Source organism: Clavelina lepadiformis, chromosome 8 (assembly GCF_947623445.1).
Source record: "Clavelina lepadiformis chromosome 8, kaClaLepa1.1, whole genome shotgun sequence".
Taxonomy (NCBI): domain Eukaryota; kingdom Metazoa; phylum Chordata; class Ascidiacea; order Aplousobranchia; family Clavelinidae; genus Clavelina; species Clavelina lepadiformis.
In genome coordinates, this window is record NC_135247.1 from 18,242,077 (window position 1) to 18,269,330 (window position 27,254).

Consider the following 27,254-nt stretch of genomic DNA (forward strand, 5'->3'; position numbering starts at 1 on the left):
CTGTTACAGCGAGGCGTAATTTGTTAGAAAAACACAGTAGGCTATCTTCTTTTGACATGTACAGTACAGCTCAATTTTTACCGTCATTACAACACCGGTACCAAAGCATTTGCTTCCATAAATCACATCTCACTTTATAAGTGATTCTTCACCTGCTGCTCCAAACATTATGCATCCAGGTAAATTTGAAAAAAAATATTGCATTTTCCATCATTTTATTTTTACCAGTAAAGTAATCTAGAAATATCTACGAAACAAAAAAAAAATTTTTCACATCCACTGAGCACACTCTTTTCGTCACAGTTGTCTTAAAATTTTTGTCACTTTCACACAAATCGCTGGCATTGTGATCAGTTCCTTTTTTTAGTGGATGTGAGACGTTGATTTCTAGGTCAATTTCGGTCCTTAGTCCGTCTTTTGTGGCCAGTGTTTACAAGCCAGATCACTTAATTCACATTTTCACAGGAGTCATTCGTCGATGAAACAAGCCTGTTGGCGAGGATCTTTGAATATACAAAGTTAGAGCTTTCAGTATAGATATTCATGATTTATACTAATCTAATAGTCACATTGTATCATTTTCAATACATACTCAGCACTTGATTTAGCGTCAAAGCTCTCCAAAACAGGGCTACATGCCCTGCTTGTGTTTGCATCCATGCAGCCTCCAAACCCACCAACTTTGTTTGTTTTGGCTGAAAAAATAAACGATTTTCAGGTGTTTTTTCACAGAAGAAAACGTTTAAATATGTTCTTCAAATTCTGATAATAGATCATTTTATTGGAAATTTTAGAAATGAATACCAGGCAAAAAATCCTTTCCCCAAAGTTAACAATTAACTAACAAATATTGTAAGTTATAAAACAATCACCAACTGTAGGTAATCCTCTGATAAGTGAATTATGCACCTATGAGTGCTGTTTGTAGTATGGTCTATTTGTGCTAGTTGCACTTCGTTCAAATTACATAAAAAATACATTTGGGCTGAACGTTGTTTATTGTCAGTGTGAAAAAATATGCCTCGAAATATTATATACAAGCCTACCTCTTTTCATTACACACGAAAATGTAATAACTGCAGCGGCCAGTAATGTGGCAGCCACTGCGCCTATGACCACAAACACCCAGCTTTCAATCTTTCCGTTTGCCTGACCCTGAGTTAAAAATAAGACGAATCAAGACAATCACGCTGCTTGTGAATAATCGCATTTTGAAAATTAATAATTTTAAAGGAGTTCTTTGCTACCCCGACTGGACCTACAGTATACAATACATTACTGTATCTGTGCATGATAGTTTTTTAATTACTAACCACATTTATGACGTCATCGTTGCATTTTTCATCAACAACCAGCAGGCAAGAACCCTGTGCTGGTTGGAGTTTTGCTCCACCAAACTCAAGCCCGTTGTTTGGATCAAGTAGAAATGATGTCAAATTTGACACAGCCCAGTCTAATGCTTGAGTGCTGCTTGCTCCAATGTCAAATGCCACTTCTGTGTTCCCGTCTAGGTTCAAGAATGAATAAAAGTTTGTTAAAAGACGCGTAAGACATGTAGCACATTACGCCTTCTGGAGCAAGATGGAGCACAATAGAACACCTTGGTGTTCACTTACCCTGATTCTCGGTCGCCTCCATGTTATTGAAATATACAAAGTCGATCTCATCCACCAGTGCATTGTGGAAATAAGTGCTGAATGTAAGCTTAGTTGGGGAGGTGAGTGATCTGGCGTAAGGGCGCCCAGCAAATTTCACTCTAGAAATTGTTACGTTAATTTATCTAAATATTGCTGCAGATACTTAAAAAATATATATCGACAATTGTTGAACTGTTACATGCTGAAAAGTAATTGTAATAATTACTGTGGTATAAATTTTTTTTCTTACTTTCTTACTACAATTTGGTGGTCTAGCAAATGAACTTACTTCAACTTTTTGATGTTGACAACCGTTAGATGAAGTGATCCACTCGTTGAAATAAACTGAACATAAAGAAGTTTGAATATTGTATTTGCTACACAGCAGCACAAGTGCGACAATCGATCGACATTTGCACGATCGGTTGTAACATTTCATGATTCGGTACCTGTATAGGTGCAATAGCTTGAGTAAAGTCATATGCGGGAGGGTTCGTATAAACCCTGCATATCAAGTTGTACTTATGATAGCTGACAGTATTCAGCAACATCAATCCATTTGTGGTTGCTCGACCAGTTGATGGGTTGAAGGTGAACGTCGTTGGTCCGGAAACGCTTACGTCACCATAGATTGCTGCGTCATCGAGAGACACGTCTACTTGCCAGGCGTGGCCCTTTGACAAAAAAGTTTTCGGTAAAACCTATATAGCTTATAGCCCGAGGTTCCGAAATAGCTTCTGACCTTAAGCCTAAGACATAAGCCTGCCCACCTTAAAACCAACATTTTCCAGAGGATTATCGTTGGCGTTTTGCAATTCTACATTGAGCTGGAGAGCGTCTCCGTGATTCACGTGGGCATTCACGCCGGTTGGAAAACCGAGTTTAACGGTACGTGCCACGACGTCTATTGTTGGATTGTTGCTGGTCAAGCTAACACCGCTTGGTTCACTAATCTGAAACCATGTTCTAAGATTATTACATTTTTTCGCATTTTATTTGTCACAACGTTAGGTATAGTAACTATCTTTTGAGTAGATATTATTTTTTTTTACCCTGAACCGTAGAACATATCCTGTTCCCGCGTGAGTTATTTTCAAGTCTGTAAAGTTGGCATACCCCTGTGGAAATATCATGATTGAAATTCAATTAATCAAACCAATACATCGGTTATACAAAATACTATCAGTTATGTTTGAACAACTGGTTTGGAAATATGTCAAGTTAAAAGTTCGAAAACGAATACGGTATCCTGCTTTCTTACGCTAGAAACTGGCACAGATGTGCGGCCAAGAAGGCTGGCCCCGTCATCCGCGGTCGACGCTGTCGTGTCCAGAAAAACTTCCACCTCCCACTGACCTCCAAGCGTGCTGACCACTTCGTCCTGAGAATGACCAAGCAAGCATGCAGTGACTCGGTATATATTGTGAGGTTCTATATGCACTGATATTATCATACATTGGAGTCGTAGATCGCCACAGACGGCTGCTGTTCGAAGGCCAGATATTCTTCGACTGTGGACGGAAGTGACGACACGACTAGCTTTGTAGGAATGGCGTGCTGCACAAGTGTGAAAGTTTCACCGCCTGCAAAAGCAAAGATTAAGCTGCCAAATTACTTTCAATGCCTATAACCATCATACTGCTGCTAGCCTATACTGTGCAAAGGAAATTGTGGTGATGAAGCGAACTCATAACCCACCGCTTGTCACGTTGATAGCTGCGGGACTTGTGGCCAAACTTAGTCCTTCCGTTACGTTGATGAGTTCCCACAAATGACCTGTTTGGTAATCTACCAGCATCTATATTATGTCACAATAACATATAAGGAAGGACGACACACGATAATAGAATGACGTTTTTTACTTAAAATAATAATAAGTTAACGAATGTAACTATTTCAAAGTAAGTCGCGGTAGCGGTTCACGCAGCCTGTTGTTATAGATAGGCGGTGAGGTTAGAAGAACAGGCATGTACAAAAAGTTGATTTAAGCTGTTTCGGGTTAAATTGAAGTTAAATTTAGATAAGAAGAAAGATTTTGCGACAACATTTTTTTGGTGAAATAGTTACAGCTCAAGTCAATTCCACAAATCAGCCAGCGTTAATTTGTGTGTTTTTGATGATGACATTTGGTGGAAAATATTTCCTATCATACAACATGTTGATTGATGACTGATACGTGAAATTAACTAATATCAAAGTTAATGTCAGCAAGAAAACTACCAAAGCTTTCTTTACAAATATTTCATAACATTGCTTCTCTATGACGTGGCAGTCTCAAGTCCATCACAGCATAAATAAGAGAAACTTTTTAACAATTTTATAGCAAATTACATATTATACCGTTTCCGTTTTGTTGTTCAAGACTTCGGCCGTCAAATCGGCATCTCCGCTGACTGTGGAATTTGTTATTTCGTCACTGAACACGATTGTAAATGTAACTGTATTGCCACTGCATTGAGAAAATGTGAGAGCGTTAAAGAAGTCATGCTCAGCAGATTCACCTTGACCTTGGCTGATAGTTTTCTTACTTTGTTTCTCTTCGTTTTCGAGAGCTCGTTTCCCGAACAACTTCGACAACTCGGATTTTGTACGAAGGGACACCCAAGTAACTGAAAGAAAAACATGTTATAGAGAAGATAATGTAAGTTGTCGGCTATAACGCGGAAGAGCCTGACTGAACATAGTCAGAAGCCGCTATCGCTTAACCAGGTACTTTATGGTGTTTTCTTGTCTAAGCAGTAGAAGTGGAGAATGGTCATAACTTCTTACATCATAATACGATAACAATTCATTTCAAATAGAATCTAATACGGTTTAAGAGCATTAGGAACAATAAATACTCGGCCAGATTGTTGACGAGATTCTCTTCGAAGAAGTCATCGATATTGACAGCGGGAAATCCAAACTTGATCACGACCGCTTCGACTGTTTTGATTTCTATCGCTTCGTTTCCGCGCAGAGTGATGTACAGTAGGTTGGTGTTATAGTCCATGTAATTTGCGCCATGGACAGCTATCAAAAGACAAAATTGTACGTAATTGAACTTATCAAATAGGCTACATAACTTTGTTACTGAAGTTACCTTAAACTAGCCTAAAAAGCCTAAAAAGTTACTCATTTATCTTTTCTAAATATTTGTTTGAAAACTTACCAGAATCGATTGCTGGCAGAAATTCGTCAGGATTTTCCGTACTCGGCTTTTGTAAAACCCACTTCTCTTGATCAGGGTCATAAACAGAGTTTTCAGGGTGGACGTAGAAACCGCTTTCAACTCTGACAACGTCCAGTCTTTCTGGCTTCGTGTACCTACAGGATATTAGTTTAAATACATAAATGGAACAATCACGTTAAGTATTCATCTAAGTCAGACTCGTGGCAATATTTCAGGACCAGTCAAGCATTCATTCATTTAACTGTCACTTCTACAATCTTTACCATTCATTCAACTATAATAGACAATTCTTTTGACCACATATTGTCCAAACTCTATTCTTGAAAGCGCGATGTAAAAGTCTAGGCTTAACAATGTAGATTTTATCGTGAGGTTTCTCACCAGATCGCGACTCTAACTGTGCTGCTGTCGTCCACATTGAGCAGATGAAGCCTTAAATTTCGCGGTGCATTCCCGGTAAAGAAGATGTTGAAATGCTTCCCGGTGGCGACGATCGTATAGAAGGTCGAAATGCGAAGCTGACATGTGTAGCCGAAACACCAACCGTGATCTTGAGGACCTTAAAGTTTTTAAAAGTTGTTTCACGTCACGTTTGTATGTTTTGTGTTAACGTTACTGTTTACAATAGTATGCTCGACATAGACACGACTTACCATTGTTAAGATCCAGGCACCGGTCGCCAAGCATCGCTACGGGGGAAAGTCGACGAGTTTCTGTGTCCGAATCCATGCTCTCTATCACCAACATGCGGTAGTCTAACGCTTCGGGTCCGTGACAGTCGTGAGCTTGCCATTCCTTATTGTCCGTGCAGGCTGAATTGCGTATTATGCCTGTAACAATTCCAATTAAAACTTTATGTCATTATTGGTTGTTGTTTGCACGAAGACAAAGCACACTGAGAAAATACGATGAATAATCTTGGATTAAACATATTTTTATCATGTTGGTGCACTACTTCGGGAAAATTACGTCATCAGAACTGAAATCTAGATCCCAACGTAAAATCCGATTATAAATCTAATGTTTCTAAATAAAGGGCATCAAACTACAAGCCAGTGTTATAATGAATGAGCTAACATAATGCCGGATGCAAAGTTATAAGAGTTTAACTGGGCCCACGTAATTCGGGTCTAAATCTCATAGATTTTCACCTTTCAAATCAGCAATATCTGATACTTCTATTCTGCTTCCATCGGTTGCTGTCAGCATAGGCTTCGGGATTCGGTAATCCCCGAGTCCTCTTCTTATTTCTTCAGGGTTATCCCAGCCGAATTCAGCCTGGAGAGAAGTTTATCATTGATTTAGAAGATTTCCTTGAAGTTTATCTTTTTGTTGCACATCGTTGTTTAGCTAAAAAAGGATAATTTTAAACACCGTTGTGCTAAATGACTAAAAACCTTACTTGAGGTAAAACTGATCCGGCTTCCCCAAGGAATCCTCCATCAAAGTCCTTGATGAAGACTTTCTTCTTAGCATCACATTCCATGTCGACGCAGTCAGATGGATTCACTTTCCTAAGACCAGGACAACATGTTATCTTGAGCTAACGTCAAAGATTTAACCTTACGTGTTGAAGGAAAGACAGGAAATGCTTTAGAACTTTGTTCAGGGTTCACCCAAAACCAAACAAGGCGTAGTCGATTTTATGAGCAAAGAACGTAGAATCCCTTTGCTTGGTTCAAAAAACTCAAACTTTCAAAAGAGTTTAAAACTTTAAGTTAAAGTTAACTTTAGTTCACCCGAGGTCCGGCCTTGCGAAGAAAACTTTACTCGCTTCTTCAACGTTGGTAAGGATGACGTTGCGAAGATATGTGGGATGGAATGCGTCGCCGTTTAGGGGATTCGTGTAAAACACAAGATCGCGCGTTTCATCCGCGTGCTGCCGATAGTTGTGGGCGTGCAAACCTATTCCAAATTACAAAAACATCGCTGGGACGTCGCAACTTCTATTTTATCTGCGTTTCTAAAGAGCTTCTGCAAACTTGGCCGAGTTCAACTGTAATCATAGCACTGTAATCCATTTACAATTTAGATAATGATAAGCTTTGTACCCGTAATGTTGAGAAGGCCACGAATGGCGGGATAATTCAAGTTGACGTGAAAAGGCTTGAATGGTGCTGCGTTCGGGTTGCTCTGGAACAATGGCAAGAGAACGCACGTTTTGCCGCCAGTGGGCGTCAAAGGAGATTTCTTGCTTGGACTAAAACAAACAAAAACGATATCGACATAGATAACTTGCACTTTAAAACAAATTGTTATACCAAAGTTCATTGACACCATGGTCAGCATTAATTTTACCTAGATTAGGAATTAGACGTAAAGCAGAAAAAACTTTCATACCTATAAGCCCGCACCACAAGATTGTCATCATTCTCGTCCATTGTATCAAGATCAGGGTCGAACGAATCGCTTCTACCCACACATAGGACATTTTCAACGCTTGCTGACTTGTCACTGTATTCGTGGCTCAAAGCAGCCGGTCCGTATATTAATGGTAAGTAACCGACCTGGATATTCGATGGCAACAAGTTTCAATTATCTTGTCAACTAATTTGGGACATTTTGTTTATTACATCATAATAAAAAGTGTACGAAGTTGTAATAACCGAGCCGGTTTGGTAGTAAAAGTTAAATAAGGTTTTGCAGCTGGCTTACGTTGGAATCGGCTATGATCGTGTTTCTGATCACAACACTGGTTTTTGTTTGGTGATAAACACCGTAATCCCAAGCTTTGTAAACGACAAAGTTTCGAATCAAAGAACAGGTTCCGACACCGTCGTTGATGAAAATCTGAAGGCCGTGGAGACAACCGTGAGCGACGTTTCCTGAAAAAAAAAGGTTTTATGAAATCTTTGTGTTTCATAGATTTCAATGACAATTGCGGAACATTTTCAACACAATCGACAGCTATATAGCTTCTCTCTTTCTTGCTCTGCCCACCTGTCCAAGCGTTTTCTAGGGGAGCGTCGCAAGCCTCTCCGTCAAAATGGAAACATAACCTTTCACTTCCTGCCGCCGTGTTCCCGTTCATTATCAAGTTGGTGGTCTCAGCCACTTCGAAACTTGCTTGCCAGTCCTTTAATACATTAAAGAAAGTCGCAGCCAATTTGCTTTCAAGCCTAAAAACTTCGGATTCAAATAAAGTGATTAATTTACTTTGGTAATTGCCGATTACAAACCTTAAAATTGGTTAGCTCCAAACGGTCAAGGTAAGTTCCTCTAAACAAGGTCACAGTCACCAGGTTACGCTCGAGTCTGTGCCCGTTACCAGTCAGTCGAATACCTGCGATCGTGTTAAAGGAACGTGCTGTTGTTTTGATGTTTCAGGTTACTCATAATAAACACAAAAATCGTTGGAATATTTAGAAATCATCCATGCAAAAAGTATAAAGCTTTTGCTTGGAAAGCGGACATGGTTATTTATCGTAGCAGAACGTTATTTTCTCGGTTTACCGTCGTGTATTGTTCGGTGAACCACGTTGTCGGTGATGTTAATGCCTTCAGCCCCAAATGTACCGATAGCGGTGGAATAACCATCGTGGAAAGCGCAACCTTTCACATAGGACGGACGTGCCGGTGTCGTAGCGCCAGTATTCACCCAAGCAAGTGAAAACCTCGGGTCGTAAGGTTCCGTCCAACCTTCCTGGCCGCTTTGGAAGAACTCTACGTTGCTAACGCGAGCCCAGCCTAGGAAGTACAATGGACGTCCACGATGATGCTGTACACTACACACACCACAGCGTATATCAAAAAAATGTGAAATATTCTCACCAAGGATGTCGACTTGTTGTGAATCTTGCGTCGTTTGAAAAGTACCGACCAAAACTCTTGCCCCGAACGCCTGCCGATCAATGCCTGAATAAGTCTCACCTGTGGAACGAAGTTGTTGTTATGACGGATCAAAGTGTTTCTAACAGGTTACAACAAAGCGAGCAACCTCACCTTTGATTTTGATGTTCCTCGTAAGCAAACCGACTTCCGCTCTCATATCAAAGTTGAACTCCCCAACGTTGTGAGACTCTCCCAAATGTCGATAGGCCAGCGAACGCTCCAATGTTAAAGTTTTCATGTCTTCGCCGACGGCCCGAATGACGTGTTTCTCTGTCTCAGTCGAGCTGAAAGAAAGCATCAGTGAGGTCTTAACATGTCTGCAGACTTCACAACTTGCGACCGGAGCAGACAAAAAGAACGCAATAACTTCAGCCACTCACTTATAGCTGGTGGTGGTGATCACAATCTCATTCCCGACTGACCAATCGACCGCTTTGCGCAAAACAATCTGGTCACTTCCAGCACCGACAGTCTGTTCCAAGTGTGTCCAATAGACGTTGGGTCGGACACCGTGAAAATCGCATCCACCGAAACAACCGATCGCTTTCGAACCGAGGTCCACTCCTATGATGGAGAACGCATAAAAGCGCTGGTTTATAATATAAGCGCTCATTCTGCTTGGCATTTAGAAAACGACAAAACCTGGAAATATCCATCCCGGTGTGGTGTGTGTCCCTCGAAGTTCGATCGTAAGATTTCTACGGAATGGTTCCAGCTCGGAAAAGCCGGCTATCATACGACCATTCTAAATGAAAACATTTTAGACCTATGCATTTTTGTTGGAACACATCTAAGGTATTTCCAGAAGTTAACGTGAGCTTAAATCGCTTACCAAGATGGCAATGTACACGGCAGACAGGTAAGTGTCGGTTTCGAACTCGAGGACTCCTTCGACGGTCAAATTCACGACGTTGATGTCGGCAACGTCAACCACGACCCAACACGCATCGATATTCTCGGTTTCGCGTTTCACGGTTACGGTGAGACGCTTCCAACACAAATGAAAACAATTAATTATATAAAACGTGGCGCCTTTTTCATTATTTGCGTTTCATGCGCGATCGCCTTTACAAGCAAGCACAGCTGCCACCTCGAATCGTTGTCAGCAAGTTCAATAAAAGTTTTTTCTGCCACTTTGATGAACAATTTTAATCGTAAACTATGAAAACGAATGCAGTCTTACGTCCTCGGACCACTCCAAACAAGGGTTCAGTTCCGACCACCGCTGATAAATCTCTGGTCTTCCACGTGGTGGCGGTATTTCTTCGGGGCTTACAGGACCGATACAGTTTGCATACAAACACCTAAAACGTCACATCCGCTTATTTTCCGTTGTAAAAGGCAATGGGAAAGTATTGCAAAGATCTAACGCGGTAACGTTTAAAGCGATGAACGTTTCATGTTTATGAGAAGTTTTTATGTCGACTAGTTTGGTCTGGTCAAATACAACCTGATTAAAATATTACTTGAACGACAAAAACGCCCAAAAAACTGCAAGTTGGTTACCTGTAAATATTTGGAACTAGAGTGACGTGCTTGTAGCCGTCTTGGACAATGCCGAAGCTTCTTCGTTTACGCGACGACGTTTTTCCGGACACCATGACTTTAAGTTCTTTGGTCTCTTCCACATAATGCCAGTCCAGATTGGAGCTGCCAGAATTAAGCTCCGTGGTGTTCCCAACAGAGAATCTACTTTCACCGTTGATCTTGATTCTAAACGGGATCACAAATAACGCAAAATTATTCTCGTACTTTGAAGTTTTTGGTGAGAGTGACGTCGACGAAAGTGAGACCAGACTAGCTCAAAGGTTCCGCTTTCACTGTGCGTTGCACTCACACATCTGGCCGTTGCGTCAATTGGTGCTTAACAATAAGGTAGTCCTCCTCCATCAGGTCGTAATATTTTGAGTTGTACGTGATGTTGGTGAACTGCTCTCCGTCTTTGAAGTAAATCATGACTTCTTTTCTTCCCGGAAGAAGCGCCATCCAACCTGAAATGATAACGATTTTCGTCGTCAGTTGCATCACAAGAACTGCTTGTCACACACAAACGCCACGTTAGTTTTTTAAGATTGAGTTTGTGGTACTTGCCTGGCTTGTGAGTGAGTCGTTTCTTTTTGTAGATACTCGAAGCATTTCCGTGCTCATTAACGAAGATAATGTCGTTTGCTTCCAAGGAGGAGGGCAGAGGATTGTTCAACGCAAAGCGGTGGAATCGGGGTCCTCTTTGACAGATCGAGGATTTTTCTTCACCGCATGAAAACTCGTCACCTTCGGAAATCTATACGTCGAGCGTGCAATAGAAATATCAAAGTCCTGCGATTCATATGTTTAGTCGTCACAAAATAATGCGAGACGAATGATGAGTAACTTACCGGACACACTGACTTGTCTATGAGGCCGGTATAGGGGAGCACACTCGCGTATTCGATTCCTGTAAGACTTCCGTCTCTGTCTATGATGACGCCCTCGTGTGGCCATCTCCAACCAACCTTTTTGGTCACAGAGGTGAATTCCAACCCTTTGAAGTAAAACATGACATTTTTTTGCGTCTCTGTTACCAATTAGTTTCCCATCGCAAAATGTACTACACATTGGCTTTAAAGGTGGACATAGATATATCCTTACTTTCCACCCAGTAATAGAAGCCTCCGCAATCGACCGAGCACGTTCCCTGGACTGTGGTAACCTCAAACGCCTTTCCGCGTCTGTCGAAGTTGATGAACTTTGTTCCGTCCACAAAGAGTCCGGGGGCAAACGGCAGAGTCTAATTTTAACGAGTTCAAGTGAAAAACATGTCTGAGACTTTGGCCTAATGACGGCCTAGTATTGAATATTTTTAAGCAATCGTCTCGTCGCCAAATCAACACTCACAATTCCTATTTTCGTCTCGTAATTCGGTTCCGATTGTTCCGAGTGACCGATGATGACGGCGTTGGTGATCTTTGCGTCTCCCCACTTGGTGCCACTGATGAGCTTGACGTCGATAGCGGCTTCTTCGTTGTTGACGAGGAGAAAATCTTCGAACTGGATGGCGCCACAGTTTACCCATTCGGCCCCTTTTTCGCAATGCCACGTGGTCAGCGTTTTGAAGACCGCCGGAGATGGAACCGTCGAATCGCAACTATGGAAATGCAACGGTGCGTGTGACCGCGAAAATTGAGAATATGTTCGTCGGGCGAAACGAACGCAACACCCGAGACTCGAATAGTTAATCTTATCGTTTTGTTAATTGAGGCTCAATATAGAACTTTCGGCAAAGTTTACTTGTTCGAGCGCGTCTTACCTCGAACCTTTCATAGGAAAGTAAGACTGGAAAATCCACAACCCGAACCAGCCTTGCGAATGCACAGTGTTATTCCGGAATTCAAGCAGCTCAACTTTCTGCTGACAGACGTTGGGATCATACGACGGTCCGTCCGGGTGCTCGTGCATTCGGTACCAGAAGCCGAAGTGTGTGCCCCCGGCCGCGTGGTTGTGTCTGACGGTATTGTCGGGGTTCGTCACCCAATACGCGGCTGTAAGAGTAAGAGCAAACGTGAAAAACCTTGAACATCACCTTCAAGTGGTTTAACCGCTGGGTCTAAGCAATTATACCCGGTGTAATGTCGTCATTGAGCAACGATGTGCTCTGTCGAACGAAGACGGCCAGATTGTACTGGATCAAGTTTCCCGTTTCAATGCCGTCTTCGATAAAGATAGCGCCGCCCATTATGTCATAAACGACGTTTGAGTCGACCAGTAGATTGTGGGTGCCTATTTTGTACGCAATGATATCGTGTTAAGGTTGTGTGCTACGGCGACATGTGTGCATTTCAATATACGCCTACACACCGTGAATAGTGACTGCTCTGTTGAAAGTGTTGTGGATGGAGCAGCGTTTAACGTACATGCCGGAAACGTTTCCCATCAGATGGAAATGAATAGGATACCTTGAAGGGAAATAGCTCTTTTGAGAGGATACGTTGATATCACAAGAACAGCATCAATTACTAACGGCTATAAACAGAAGCTCGTTCCCAAGGTAAAATTGTTACACACCTTCCCAAGCGGAATGCTTGACCGGCGTACGTCACTTCGATATTTTCGATCCTCGACATCACCCACGGGGAGTCGGGGTAGCTAGAATGCATCATGATGGAGCCACCGAATTGATCGGAACCTACCTCTTCCCCAAACCTTCCCTACAATGTATTTAAAAGGTTTTAAAGTTTGGAAGTTTGTTTCGTTAAAACAAAGCATCATTCTTACGTTGGAAAGAAACCGTCGTCAACCACTTACTTGAAAGCAAGTCTGAGTCGCGAACTGGCCAGTTTCAAATCCCTCTTCACACGCTGGAACCTCATCGTGCCAGACATGATCATTGGAGCCGCGGAAGACCACATTTCGAGTGAGTAACCCGACCTCGGCTGCAGACGAAATCGAAAGATTTACTTGAAATTTTTTACTAAGAAATCACTAATCGTAGTCGTGTTTGCTTCTGTGAGGTCGGGACGCAAACTATTTGTCATAGAACGGTATATTTATAAAACCCCTGCCTCTGAATTGGACCGGTATTCCTTCTATTACTTCGGTAAGGCCAAGATGTCTGTATCCAAGTGGTTGGTCGAGAGTTATGGTCAGGCCATCTGCATTATGAAAACGATTCAAACCATTTATCGAACATTAAAGCTGTTTAGTACGCAAGTATATTGTGAAACTCCGCGTCACTTTGGACTACATTTTTAGATCAATAGAAAGTCGGCTGAGTTTGACGATTACCCCCTGAGATCGCCTGGATCCGGCGTTTTTCGTTTTCTTTTTGCGAATGGCGAGTTCCAGTTGATGCGATTATGACGTAATCTCCTACCCTCCAGTTGGTAGCTTGCAGTTCTAGATTTATCTACAAAGCAACTTTCACTCTTCAGCTAGTATCGCTAATCTTTGTTTTAGTTATTCTTACAAAACTTTATAAAACTTGACGAGAAAAAGTTTTCTTCTGGCACCTGCGTGTCTCCAGCTTCGGCGGTGGACGTCAGCTTGGTCCATGGGTTAGGTACGTGGCGTCCGTGCAAGTCCAACGTTCCGTTTCGCACTCCTAAAGTTTTAGCGCCGTAAATTGGAAGTTCGGGCGACCGAAGGTTACCGTACATGACAATCTCTGCTTGGCCCTGGTAAGGTTCTTCTTCTGTGCCAATCTGAAACCAGTACCGGATCAAGTCACGCAAGCTTCTACACATTTCTTCACGTCGGTTCTAAAGCTACACGAGGGGATCTCTCATACCTGAAGACGCCCTCCTTTTGTGATGAGAATATTTTCTGCCCTAAGTGACACGTTTGCGTCGGGGTCTTCATCAAAGATCAGCTCTCCTCCATCGATGAGAAGCATTTTAAGTACTGGCGTGTGCGTGTCCAGCAGAACAGTTTGACCCTAAAATTATAACTTAACGTTTACACTTTATTAAGAAACTTAATACAAAACTAACATGGTGCAGTCTACAGCATATCAAGAGTTATGTTATTTTATTACAGGAAATCGGTCTATACTTGCCTTCTGTATAATCACGAAATCTTCTTGTACTGGCAAGTCAACTCCGCCCCAAGTGAAGACAGAGGACCAGCGGTCAATGTAGAAAAACTCAACATTTCCTTGGGTGGCGTTACCGAGATCCCCAACTTGAACCGATACCTTTGCGTTCATATATTGTCACAAATTAGCAAGGAAAAGGGTGAGTATGGCTACCGAAAAATCTGCTTCATCAAGCTGATTATGAACTATATATTATCGGTCAGTTAATGCCTGCGATTTTTGGATTAACCATGAAACGAAATTTACTTTACCTTAGTTTGAATAGCTCCATAATGTGGTTCGGTCTCGCAAGTAATGCTGGTGCTTGACTGATCCATTATCACGCATTCGCTCCCGTCAATCGAAACAGATGGCGCTCCAAGGCTAATGATAAAGGATTTGTTTCAAAAGACTCGTAAACACCCAAATGTATAACACGATTGCGCAAAACTATGAATTTGCCGAACCTAAAACCTGTCCCGGTTATTGTTATCCGGGTCCCACCGGCGGTGCCTCCGCGTCTGGGCGAAACATCGGTTATAGTTGGAGACATTGCCGACTGGTAGCTGTACGGGTCGGCAGCCGATGCGATTTCGTCTCCGTTCATTACCACAACGGGACATTCTGTGGAACCTAATCCAAGTGGTTGAATTACTATTAGAAGTGTCACAATTTTTTGCATTTATGCATAAATGATCATGCTTATTGTCATATATACGTAAAACTACAACATTGTAATCATTTACTGAGGTCCTACCCTCTGTCATATTTTCGTTAGCCGGGGTGTAGCAAATGATTTCAGTCGCAATAGAGACAAAATCGGCCAGGCAGGGGCGGTCGCAAATTTTGACCGTTGTATTTGAAGAGAAGCCCTGTCCGTTTATAGTCACACGTTGTCCTCCCCCATAGCTTCCTACGGAGTAAAAAATAATGATGAAGTTGGAATATTCTGCCATGTCTTGTAGTGATGATGCCACGAAAATTACTCCGATAAGTGCAATTCTGCTCTACCTGAGTTAGGAGAGAATGACGTCAGAGATAAAGTGTATTTAAAGTCGGCTTCGACGATGGCGTTTCCAACGTTTCTTACCAGAACCTAGTCAAATATTCAGCATTCAGGTTTGGCGTATACACACTACACAGCTTATTTGCTGCTATGCTTCTACATACGCGAGAAGACTGGAAATGAAATGAAGCACCGCATTTACCTCAATCGCGGCCGGTCCTCCCTCTCGCGCGCCCAGTGTGCATTCTATGGTTGTGTCAGTTGACGACGTTACATCGCAACTTACGCCACCTACTACCACGGTGACGTCAGACGGATTGGAGCCGAGCCTGGTCCCGGTCAAGGTAATGCGGCTACCTCCGGTCGCTGAGAAAAAAAACAGCACACAGGCTAATTAATGAGCACAGATCTTTGTAGAAGTAATGCTACATTTTGTATGACACATTCTGCCAGACAAACACCTTGCACGGGTGAAACGTTGCTGATGGTTGGGGTTTCACTGCTGGAATAATTGAACAACTGAGGGGGGTATCGCTTGCTGTTGGACATGACTATTACGTCAACCAATCCAGGCGCGTGACTCGCAGTAATGCAGGTGACTGCATTTAAACTGACGATCTGTATCACGCAACTATTGCCTCCAACTAATACCTCAGTGGTATCGTCATCCACGAAACCGTTTCCTGGAAGACAAAAAACGAGCTTAGACTTAATTAAAAGCGCTTCAATTTGTCTATGCTTTTACTCTTCCAAGTCTTATGGAGAATAGACTCCAAACTTGCCGGTTATTGTAATGAGAGTCCCGCCATTTGTGCTCCCCAAACTTGGACTAGTGCTGTTTATAATCGAAGGGCTTTCTATGGTCGCAGTTGCCTGGTTCCAGAACGATGCGTACCCTGTAGAAATCATTGAGAAGAGTCAAAATTTAAAGTTTTAGGAAATGAGATTCAAGTTTAAATTTAGACAAATCACAACCTGTCACTTACCCTTTCCTGCCACGTGCAGCGTAATAGTATTTTCACCAACTGGAAATCTCTGTATGTTACAAACTATTTCATCATTGACTGCTGACGAAACGTTGCACGTCTTTTCCAAGTCACCGGATTTTAGTTTAACCGTAACGTCAGCCATAACGTCACCAAAGTCTACAATATAGAAGCATTTTTGTTGATACGGTCGCATTTGAACAAATTTTGTTTGTATAGTAGACATACTTTGTCCATTAAAAGTGATGATCAAGTCAGAAAAATCTCCCGCGTCCACTCGACCTGAGACCATGGGTGTGGCGGCGCCAGCAAATACAAACGCACAGGTTGTTTTGCAAGCAGCCAGCGTAGCACTGGAAACAGAAATAAACCATGCAATAACTGACGTCAAAACCTGATATGGCTTTCAGACTTAAAAAGATCTCAGTTATCAGATCATGTCAGTCATTTTTATTTCAGTAAGCTGCTACTGGTGCTCCACTCTTATTAACGGCACAAAGAGTATGTAGGAAAAGCTTAAGCTTAAAAAAAAAACTAAACACAGATTGGCTGAACCTTCAGTTATTACATGGAAGGTCTTTAGGAGGAGGAGACTATTAACACCTACCCCACACTAACTTCGAGCGGCCCGCTAGTTTCACTGTTCGTTGCCCTGGTTACACAAACCACGGTGGAATAGTCACTTTCTTCCGCAGTAACGTCACATGCAGCACCATTTGCAATTTGCACTACACTGCCGACTTTAAATCCGGAGCCCTGCGCATAAACGAGCGTTTGAACTGAACCCAGTTGAGGCAATGTGTACAGTGGGAGGGTAAGCCAAGCTTACCTTATAGTTCTATACATGGTCAATGGTTATATATTAAGATGGATATTTGAAAGTGACAATTTTTCACCTGGACTGTGACTTTTGTACCACCGGCCACCGATCCACTGGTCGGAATCACTGAGGTCACAAGAGGCAGAAGGACAAACGTACGTTGGAGAGCGTTCGTGATTTCAATGCGAGCATCCCCTTTTCCAGGCACGTTCACCAATACTTCGTGGTAAATCGCTGGTAAAAGAACAACTCGTTCAGGAATATTCGTCTTGAGAACAAACAAAGCCAAAGATATTCGTTGTCGAACAAACGCTTTGTACCAATTTCGAGTTCTCCAGACGACAATATTTTGCAATTGACCAAGGTGCCAGTATACGTGCTGACTTCACACATCTTCCCTCCAACTGTCACAACAGGTTTCGCCGAAAATCCGCTTCCTGTGAAACAATTGTAAAATTAACGATCTCAGGGTCTTATATCGAGATAATGTCTATTTGCTCTACCTGGGAATCACAACTCGACGCCGCACATCATTAAGATAATTGCTAACACAGGGTTACCTTTAATCGCTATCTTGGTGTCGGTGGTGCCCGTATTAGGTGAAATGCTGGTGACAGTTGGTGTTAAGCTTGGTTCAAATGAGAAGTCGTAACCGCCCTGATAACAAAACCAGTTCGGAAATATGACAAAACAAATGGCTTCAACTAAAGTTACTATTGCGATTGCAATTTTGTTGACGTCATAGTAATTAGCACTACGTCATATTGCTCGTATCAATACTTCGCGTATCTCACCGTTGCATATTCAGCCTCATGTCTGTTTAATGTCACGTTTAGTGCTTTCGTTGAACTGCTGGGTTCGGACACAATTACGGTTCCACGCATGAAGACATTGCAGTTGTCATCCACGCAACCGCTGCCATAATGGTAAGTTCCTGGCTGGTTGAAACGGTAATTGAAACGACCTGAAAGCGAAGAGTAGTCACAAAAAAATCTAAAATCAATTTCCGAGATCATCTTGATATTGGGGAAGTCCCTTTACCCAAAGCAGCCGGTTGAGCTTCGAAGCCGACGCCGTCGTATTCTTCGCTTGACGGGTCAGAGGTTGTAAACAAACCAACAGTTTTACTCCCTTCGACCAAGTCAGGAAATGACCAAGAAAACGCGACCAAATCTCCGGCCTTGATTTCTAACGTTGACGGGTTCCAAGCGTAACCTATTCCATATGCTGCAATGCGAAACAAAAGCACTGAGTAAAAAGAATCCACAAATCGTAGTTTTTAAACGTACGTCTACCATCATCTCGTGTTTTAACACTTGCCTGAATGAGCGCCGTCGTTTGTGACGTGATGCATCAAACCAGCGGGCTGCGTCGTGCAAGTCGCACTGTCTCCTGCATCAGACACAACAACATCCGAGCAACTGGTGTCCCCGAACTTTATTACAGACTCTTCTGTGAATCCTGCTCCGGATAAAGTAACGGTGGTTCCCCCCATCAGAGAACCGCTTTGTGGGGATATTGAAGACACGCTGAAGCCGAACGTGACCTGATGCGATCTGTGTTAGGAAAGCATGGTGGGGTTGAAGTATATAAACAATAACTTTCATTATCTCGTAGCAATCGACGTATATCAATCTGTAATTCTTGTTTTACCCCAATGCGCATCCCAGTGGCGGAACAACAACCTTCACGCGGTAAGACCCGGACGGCAGAGATGGCGACAATACGCTTATTTCATTGTTCGTCCATGAATTTATATCGACTTTGGTTGTTCCAAATAAAATCTCACCGTCAGTGGCTCCGAAGTCAGATCCGGTAATTGTCACGTTGATCCCTGTTTAAATGTGACGTGTAATCGCGTTTCACCAGAAAATGTTATAAATTTCTAATTCGTTTTAATTAATGTTACCTCCATCAACAGTCAGCGTCGTTGACGAAAGAGACGATACACTTGCAACGCCAACGGTGACATAGTTGAACATCGTCATTGCAGTAACGGCGACACCTGCTGTCGTTACTTGGACTGACATTGGCCCGGCAGTGGGCGCTGTTGGCGTTAAACAACGTATCGAAGTGTATGTGAAGGATGATATTTCGCAGCGACCTTCTCCGAGCGTAACTATGGAATTTCTGTCAAATCCTGAAATGCAAAAATAGGTTGGAAAGCGACGCGATGGCGGAAAAAACGGTCTTCTAAATCAATGACGGTTTAAATGACGTGTATATAGTGGAAAACTGTTTTATATAATTTACGATTTACTTACCAGATCCAGAAATTGCAAGCTCAGTACAACCATTCTGGCTTCCGCTAGTGGGCAAAAATGAGGTCACGCTTCCACTCACTTGAAACCATGCGAAGGTGGAGTTGATGCTGGCAAGTCCTGGAAAGATTATTTTATTACAACGCATCGGATACTTGCGTAACAGTGTACGCTGAAAATCGGATTTATACCTACTGCAAGGTCTCAAAAATTCTATTAAAAAATTGCCTATAATTAAAATTCAAAAATTTTCTATAAGCCGTACGCAAGAACACTACACATACAACAAGTTTAACGATTAAGAAAAGTGCAAGAGTTATAAAGAAAACCTTTTCCAGAGACGGACAGCATGACTGGTTGGTCTCCGGCCGGAGAATTTCCCATAGAACAAACAATTTCTGTTGACGTTGCACTGATGACGATGCAGGGGACATCCCCGATTTTAACTTCATTTTCTGAGGCTATAGCGCTAAAAAGCGTTCCTGGAATTCAAGGAAGATTCATGTCGTTTTGTTATCTTTTCGTTTCAACACGAGTATAGGGGGTTAATTTTAATCGCTCATTTTCACCTGTTAACGTGACCCTATCTCCTGAAGATCCCGACAACGGACTAATCATTGTGACGTCAGGGGTGGCTGAGGTCATCCACTGATAATCACATGACGTCATATTATCGTCGTCGAAGTGGCCGACACAGTGCGATGGAACGTGGTTGATGAAAACTTGAACCTAAAAGTAAAAATGTATGAATTATTTTCTCACACAGCAAAGTATCAGCGAAGATTGCGCACCATGACTAAGCTCTAATACGATGACACATCATTTTATATCAGAGCCAGATGTCGAAACCTTTGTAGGCACATCACATGGAAAACCGCACCTGGGGGACAGAATGGGCGGTCCTAAAGAAATCCCCCCGGATTGGATCCAAGTTTAGGCCGCCGTTAGATATCTCTGTCGCCGAGATGCTCGCTCGGTCCGGAGAAGATCTCAAACCTGATCCATCTGGCTCCATAGCGGGGAAGTCCCCATTCGGTGATTTGAATTTCACATCCCATGTATAGCTGATGACAGGAGCATAATAGGAATGTCGCAAAAAATACTTAAATGAAAATTCTCGCTGAAATATATTTCCAATATTAACATCACATTTACCCGTAGCATGTTCCTGTTCTTGTAACTTCAACATTTTGAACTTGTTGTAGCGTTTCCAATTCATACTTGAACGCTTCGGTTTCAACATCGGCTGGAAGTCCGGTAAGCATCCTGTAACCGGGATCGGCAAAGGAGAGATCAAAAGTTCCGGTGACCGGCGGCGAAGCGGATTGATTTCGATACACGTGGATCTGCGAATAAAGTAGGAGATATAACATCGCGGATATTTTAACGATTATTTTTAATTATTGATTATTGGAAACCTGAGCCGAAGTGGAAGTCTCATCGCCGAAGATATATGAGTGATGTGTCGAAGTAGGTTTGTTTGAAGTTGAAGCAAACGCAAAACCTGGAAAAAGCGCACTCTCGTGTATAAAAAATGGGGAGTAAAGAGCTGCGGTAAAACTTGCGGTAAACTAGCCCACAAACCACGAACCTAATAACGGAAACTGATGGCCGCACTCAATGGGAATGTATGTCACAGTGATACTGCTCTCAGTTCTTTCAACCTCCACCCTGTCGAGTTTAACCTCAGGCACAGCGGTTGGAACGACAAGATTCAACGCCACTTAAAGTAAACATTAATAACCATGTTACATTCAATACACTAAGGAGAATTTACTTGCAACATACTGTTTTCTTCACTAATCAAGAGTAGAACGTTACATATGAACATTTGTTTCTTGATAAATATTGAAATTTACTTTCGCGCTCGGAGAGTGATATGACGTTGCCTCCCAAGAAGATATTATCAAGATAAAGATCAACTGATGAATCTGATCCAGCTTTGATGGAGATGGTGTTTATCATAAAGCTTCTGGCTGAAGAATGATCTGAAAACAGGTAGGGACAGGATATTAACAGCAGAGAGTCAAACAAAGTCTTGGAAAGTCAATGACTTTATTTCTTCAGCTTTACTTCTGCGTAGCGGTTATGATCTCACGTCACTTTAACCCACATGATTGCAGTCGTTCGTAGATGTTGTAGCAATGATGAGTCCAACCGTCCATCGAGTCTTCTAAACCAACCAGATCGAAGTCGCGAGTGTCAGCCACGATTGCTCTCGTTTCTGAGTTCGTGTACGAATAACCAACGCGTAAAGTATCAGAAATATCACCGTAGTAAGCAAAGCAGACCTACATAGCGAAACATTGTTTTTTAAGAATACTTTGTACAGGCTATGGGTATAGGTCTAAATTTAAAGCATATACTGTACACACAGTTTCGGTAGCAGACATCACACTCACGTATTGATAGGTTAAAGCTGCGTATGAGAACTCTCCGCCTTGAAAGAGGTAAGAAGGATTTTTTAGGGAGTAAATGCCACAAAATGACTTCTCGCTGCTTCTTGACCCGCTCGGCAAGCTATCGCCTTCCATATCGCTGCAGGAAAATATGTTTTTCGTTTAAAAACCAAGATACCTGGATGCAACTCCCACAGCTCTAAACTAACTAGGGAAGATAATCAATCGCTTGCAACCGGTCACTTACTAGTAGACGGTGTGTCTTCCTATTCTTCGTTCGATTTTCTCTGGGCACTTTGGTCCGAAGAGACTGGACACTGCCGCCGCTATTTGCTCCGCACTGGAGCCAATCGGTAATGGTGAAGAGACATAACCGTTCAACATTAAAGTGAAAGTGTCCAGCTTGGGCACGCCAACTTGATGTTCTGTGGCAATGATTTGCAGGATTGCGGCGTTTGTGCTCATTGCGTTTAATTCGAATCGTCCTGAAGATATAATCGAAGAGTTAATCCACTTCTGACAATGAGTAGCAAACATTCTATAATTAAAAAATGAATGACAAAAGCATTTTAAACAATCTGTACCTCGATGTGAGTTGAAGGTGATTCTATAACGATGGCGGTTAACATCCATCTCTTCTACCGTCACTCTATCGCCGCCTAGCGCCAATATGTTGTTGAAGGCTGATGCCACAGCTGCTCCACTACTTCCGTAAGGTAAGAAGCCTTCACATTATTTATAACGTGATTATTTCTAAGCAATTTAACACTCATGGCAGGTTTAATAAATAATAATACAACATTCTAACCTACAAACTTAACCAATGTAAAGACAAAATGTATTAACCTGTGCTTGTTTGGAAGAAGGAGACGTCGAAACCGGTACCTTGGCACAAAGTTTCATTGGAACAAGTCAGCTGAAGGTCCCAAACCTGCTCTACCGAGTTGCCCACTTCTTCCCAATTTCTAAACTCCACCGTTTGAATTTCTCTTGAAATTGTTGACTCTATGGAGAGTCGTTGCCTCTCTTCAACTGCCCATGCTGTCACACATAATTAACTGTTAAGCTTCGTGTTTTTAATAGCAATGCTGTGAGGAAAATCGTTCTTACCCGTTTGCGCTGGGCTATATAGACTCTTATCACAGTAAGCTGAAAGTCTAATGTAAGCTTGACTGCGGTACTCGACATGTCGGACTTCGTAGTAATATTCTTCTCCTGCTTTCAGAGGGTATTTACCGGTGGTTGTTCTCCAGTTGGCATAAATTTGTTGAACGAGAAGGAGCTGAAGTAAACGTGATTAATGGTGAGATTTGCTATAAACGGTGATTAGCCATGCTTGTATGCAAGGTCACTTGAGAGAAGTATTTGTCATTATAAATGATGTCACACAAAGGTTTAAGAACAGAATTGCGTAACTATACAGCGACGCCACTAAGACCAGAGTATAAGTGACTCATAAACTACGATACCTTTCCATTAGAGTCACTGCCGTTGGGATTAAAGTAGAAGTGAATTTGGTCGTCGGCCCGAAGGGTGAAGGAATAATTCCCATCCATTGCTGGGACGAAGAATCCTTGTATTTGCGACAAGAAGTTGTCTCCTTCGATGCCGTATGGATAGCCGTGGTCGTAGAAATTGGTCCAGTCTGTGGAAGGTAAAAGCACCTTTGTTTAAATTGAAGATTTTTCACGCATAAAGTAAATTAGCAAGGAAACTGATTTTACATCCTTCTGATGTCGCGTTGAACTCAGTAGCGATGGTGTTTACGCCGGGCACCACTTCCAACTTTAAACCTCTTCCACCGCTGTACATTGAGCGATTTACTGGTCGTTCTGGTGTCAGGCATGTAATCTGTGTGTCGGTGACTCTCTGCACCACACATTCTTCACCACCGACAAGTACCTGGGTGGTTTGAAATAAGGCATTTTAGAAGAAAAAAACTATCTGCCACACATTAGCATGAAAACCGGATATTCTATTTATGAAAATAATTGATTACTTTCAACCCACCCTTGCCCTAATCCCAGAGCGGTCGTCGAAGTATTTCCCGGTTATGGTGAGCAAAGTGCCGCCGAGAACGCTTCCATGCTTCGGGCTGACATCTTCGACCACTACAACGAGTGACCAAATATAAGTGAGCATTCACTCGAAATTAGTTTCTGAAATTTTCGGAACGTGCTGCCACTCACCAGCATATGTCTGCATCATGTAAAGTCTGTTGTCAGCGCTAACCAAAGTTGCTGACGTGTACGCGGAGGAGCGACCAAAGCTACCGGAGACTAGAAAAGAGAGATTTTGATTTCCAACGAAAGAGCTTTCAATCTTGCAGATAAAATGACCCCAATAGGATTCCCCTTCGTTATTTAGGACAATTCCGTATCTGCACAGGCAAAATCGGTTTATGAAATACTAAGTCATAAGCTCATGTCGCTGCTTACAATATCAATGAATTTTGTTCAATAACTCACGGTTCTCCTGACTCATTGTAAAGGTTGCAAAGTCCCGATGTGACCCAAACTCTTGTGATGGATTCGATCCTACTGTTTGTTGACGCGCCCTCGCTCGATGAGATGAGACTGGTGTAAAGGCGCCCGTTCACTTGGATGGCCTGCTGTGGCTCACTGGACGTCCAATTCAACGCCGAAATATACGGCGTGTATCCGTGCGAGATCTGTGGATTAAGTCACCGCCGAAGATTTTGCTTTAATATTGCAACCGCTTTCAGGATTACTTGATGTCAATTATTCATTAAGAAAATCAATTTTGTAAACGTAGTTTATAGCATTTTAGCAACATCGCTACGCCGACACTTACGTATAATCTACAATGCCAAGATGTACTGCGTCCACCGCAGTACTGTGACCGGTCCAAGGAAATGCCGTTGACTTTCATGCGCACGTAGTAGACGCCTGTACTCATAGCCCTAAATATTTGTGTACATTTTCTATGGAATGTATTCCTTTAATAAGCCTATAGCAAAGTTATAGTAACTATATTTAGACCAAAAATGCAACAACTATACTTGAACGAAAGTTCCAATCTGTACGGTCTATACATTGTAGTATCCTCTATCATAAAATACTTACGGGGTGTAGCAGACTGTCTGAGTGTCATCGCTCTCCGCTTCGTGAAGAATACAATCATATTCCTTAAACGATGAAACTAAGAGTACTTGCTTTGACCTCGTCGTTGTGGCGGCCATGACCGGTTCAGCTGGAAACCCTGCGATACAGGTCGAGTTTGTGCGCATTATTTTGCAGACAAATCGCAACGATCTAAGCAAATGCGGCACGAAACACAATATCTAATTTGGTAAGGAATTGGGCTTAACTAAGTTATACTTAAAAGGTATAGGCCTACCTGCGCCGAACAAAGTAAGTCTGGTTCCGCCATTATAACTTCCGTACCTTGGAGAGGTTCTATGGATCGCTACACCTGCGTGTAAAAGATTTCTTAATGAAAAGATATCTAAATTCTTGATAATTTTGTATAAAACTTGATTCTGAAATTGACAAGCAAAGCAAAAAATGTCCAATCACTAACCACTTAAAAGAAAATTGCGTGACCAAAAGTGATTGTATTGAGTTATAATTTGTATTGCAATGAAGATTTTTGATGAAAAGATTGTTGTTGAGTAAACACTATTTATACTGATAATGTGGTTTAATTTGAGGTTTCAGTGTTCAGTGAAGCGGAGCGTCAGACGTATTTTCAACTACGTCACGAAAGTTTCAACAAAACCATTGAGTTGAAACTACATTGTCATGTAAGATACAATAAATTTCAATATAATTTAGAATTTTCTCAGCAAATCCGCTGTAATTTAACATCGACGTTTTATTCATGAAAATCACGTTTTTGTAGTAAGTGTTTGTAGTAACATTGTTGTTAGACAAAAAGCGATCATGTAACCAAAACAAAGCAACGCACGGTTTTATTGTTGCTTGGATATCCATGCAATTAGACCAACCCAAACAACGTCTAATCCACATGGCCTAACTAGGCTATTATACACCGTTTTGTAACAACCAAAGAAATGCTTCGGACAATGAAGGAGAAGAGACGAATATTTTTTCGAATGATTGTTGCACGAAAAAAAGAAATATTTTTGTTTCAGTTTTGTGGGAACGTTTGAAAATTCTTTCTCGAAACATAAGAGTGGTTAAGTATTGAAAAAGACTCTTAGTTCATCGCATATTCTGTTTATTAACGTTGAATTATATAGGATAAGTTTCTTTCATGAATTTGTTTATGCGTGAATGATATGTTCGGTCGCGCACAAATGGCGCTTTTGTCCAGCTGGGCTATAATTGGCGATGGACGTAGTAGCCTTCATTCAAGTCGAGTAAATTTGAAGGTTTCGCTGCATAATCGCGCCCAAACGTGTCATTAGGATCAACGTGATCGTCAACCAACAAATTAAAGATTCATCTATTTTGTGTCTATTGTTAGTAAGCTTGGATCTATGATAGAAAATAAGTTGGTGTTTAAACTTCGAAATTACTTTGAGTTTTTTGAGAATTGCGCAAGGACGCGAAACCTGCTTTTCGAAGCTTAATCAGCAACCAACCAAACAGGCAATGTACAAATCACACTGCACACAGCCTATTTTACGAAAAACAGTTTGACTTGAAGCGTCTGCTTGTTTGGGTCCATTATTGTAGCTTGTGCTTTATAACTGATGTAACTTTGTAGCCTACCAACTAAAGCAGCCGAAAATTCTATTAGTTATTGACTTTCCTATATAAGTATATATATATTCAAATTATTTTCTGTCAACTTCATCTCATAAGTCATAAGATAGACTAGAAATATAACATACACAGACATTTACAACGCGAAACGTTTGGCTTAAACTTAACCTGATATTTTGATAAAGGCCAATACACTGCACATAACTCTGTAGTTACCGGTTATCAACATCGGAGTAGCGCTGGTTCAATGCAAATATATTCACAGCATAGGCCTATACTTGATGGCTTACCTGTTTGTCCGCTTGTAATCGTCCATAAAAAGGCTTTAGCAGCTAGTAACAGCAGAATCATGTCACACAATGTTACTTTACTAGGATGTTGATTTTCCTATTTTTGCCTATTTTTTCTTATTTTTTCCAATTTAACGTTTCTATTCGTAATAAAGACAAATGTTCCGGTAAGACGACTTTATTTAGGCAATCTCTCAACAAAAATAAGGTAATTTCACTGTTTTCTCAAAATGCTTGCTGTACTCTTAAACTTCCCAACACCTTATAATTGACGACTACAGAGTGATGTTGGATGACCAAAGTAGTTTTAAAGCTACACGAGAGAAGTGTCGGCCACTTTCCCTTCAATTTTTTCCGTGCTTTACTTTTAAACTGGAGAATAACCATGGCAACTCGCTGTACAAACTACAAAGAGCATACAAAATTACGCGCAAGCGATGTGTTTACTCGTAAAAAAATGTCGAACAACGGGAAGAAATCAGATGGAACGAATTTGTTTCTTTCGAAAATTACGGTCGTTAAATATTATTATGTATAACAAAACCCTCGGAATATTTTTAAAGCTCAGACAATATGCTGCAAAGCTAATAATATAAGCTTAATAGCCGAA

At 41.8% G+C, this 27,254-nt stretch overlaps 1 protein-coding gene across 1 annotated transcript; it reads right to left on the reverse strand.

The window, feature by feature from the left end:
* Positions 1–52: 52 nt before the first annotated feature.
* LOC143469452 (fibrocystin-L-like) lies at positions 53–26,780 on the reverse strand. Its single transcript, XM_076967145.1, has 90 exons — positions 26,645–26,780; positions 25,021–25,095; positions 24,747–24,882; positions 24,475–24,583; positions 24,129–24,331; positions 23,850–24,040; positions 23,671–23,771; positions 23,385–23,562; positions 23,130–23,305; positions 22,771–22,942; positions 22,507–22,701; positions 22,245–22,385; positions 21,908–22,145; positions 21,664–21,799; positions 21,375–21,552; positions 21,121–21,249; positions 20,853–20,984; positions 20,680–20,765; positions 20,417–20,607; positions 20,142–20,325; positions 19,831–19,990; positions 19,591–19,743; positions 19,265–19,381; positions 18,910–19,140; positions 18,654–18,834; positions 18,321–18,556; positions 18,042–18,227; positions 17,795–17,964; positions 17,561–17,657; positions 17,321–17,437; positions 17,077–17,234; positions 16,788–16,936; positions 16,409–16,533; positions 16,181–16,339; positions 15,977–16,090; positions 15,656–15,877; positions 15,397–15,560; positions 15,200–15,284; positions 14,946–15,101; positions 14,656–14,821; positions 14,461–14,572; positions 14,171–14,308; positions 13,904–14,050; positions 13,626–13,817; positions 13,402–13,522; positions 13,179–13,268; positions 12,922–13,049; positions 12,682–12,824; positions 12,475–12,572; positions 12,238–12,396; positions 11,927–12,158; positions 11,515–11,764; positions 11,269–11,407; positions 11,016–11,161; positions 10,732–10,921; positions 10,478–10,631; positions 10,147–10,353; positions 9,824–9,944; positions 9,473–9,628; positions 9,283–9,385; positions 9,021–9,204; positions 8,747–8,924; positions 8,581–8,674; positions 8,263–8,496; positions 7,989–8,092; positions 7,750–7,885; positions 7,465–7,634; positions 7,150–7,316; positions 6,861–7,009; positions 6,549–6,714; positions 6,212–6,323; positions 5,961–6,087; positions 5,463–5,639; positions 5,191–5,368; positions 4,789–4,943; positions 4,478–4,649; positions 4,166–4,246; positions 3,978–4,086; positions 3,336–3,435; positions 3,093–3,220; positions 2,899–3,018; positions 2,690–2,755; positions 2,408–2,590; positions 2,087–2,311; positions 1,927–1,982; positions 1,617–1,756; positions 1,314–1,507; positions 1,047–1,155; positions 593–695; positions 53–503 (listed from the first exon to the last, which is right to left on the reverse strand). The coding sequence occupies exons 1-90, from the start codon at positions 26,703–26,705 to the stop codon at positions 452–454; spliced, it is 13,353 nt and encodes a 4,450-aa protein (XP_076823260.1). The 5' UTR covers positions 26,706–26,780; the 3' UTR covers positions 53–451.
* Between the last annotated feature and the right edge of the window lie 474 nt (positions 26,781–27,254).

Excerpts from the sequence above, each read along its gene's own strand:
- LOC143469452 (XM_076967145.1), bottom strand. The coding sequence starts at position 26,705 with ATGATTCTGCTGTTACTAGCTGCTAAAGCCTTTTTATGGACGATTACA. Across the intron at positions 23,772-23,849 it reads CATGATGCAGACATATGCTG|TGGTCGAAGATGTCAGCCCG; the intron begins GTGAGTGGCAGC and ends CACTCGTTGTAG. Across the intron at positions 2,312-2,407 it reads TGGAAAATGTTGGTTTTAAG|GGCCACGCCTGGCAAGTAGA; the intron begins GTGGGCAGGCTT and ends TTTTTGTCAAAG.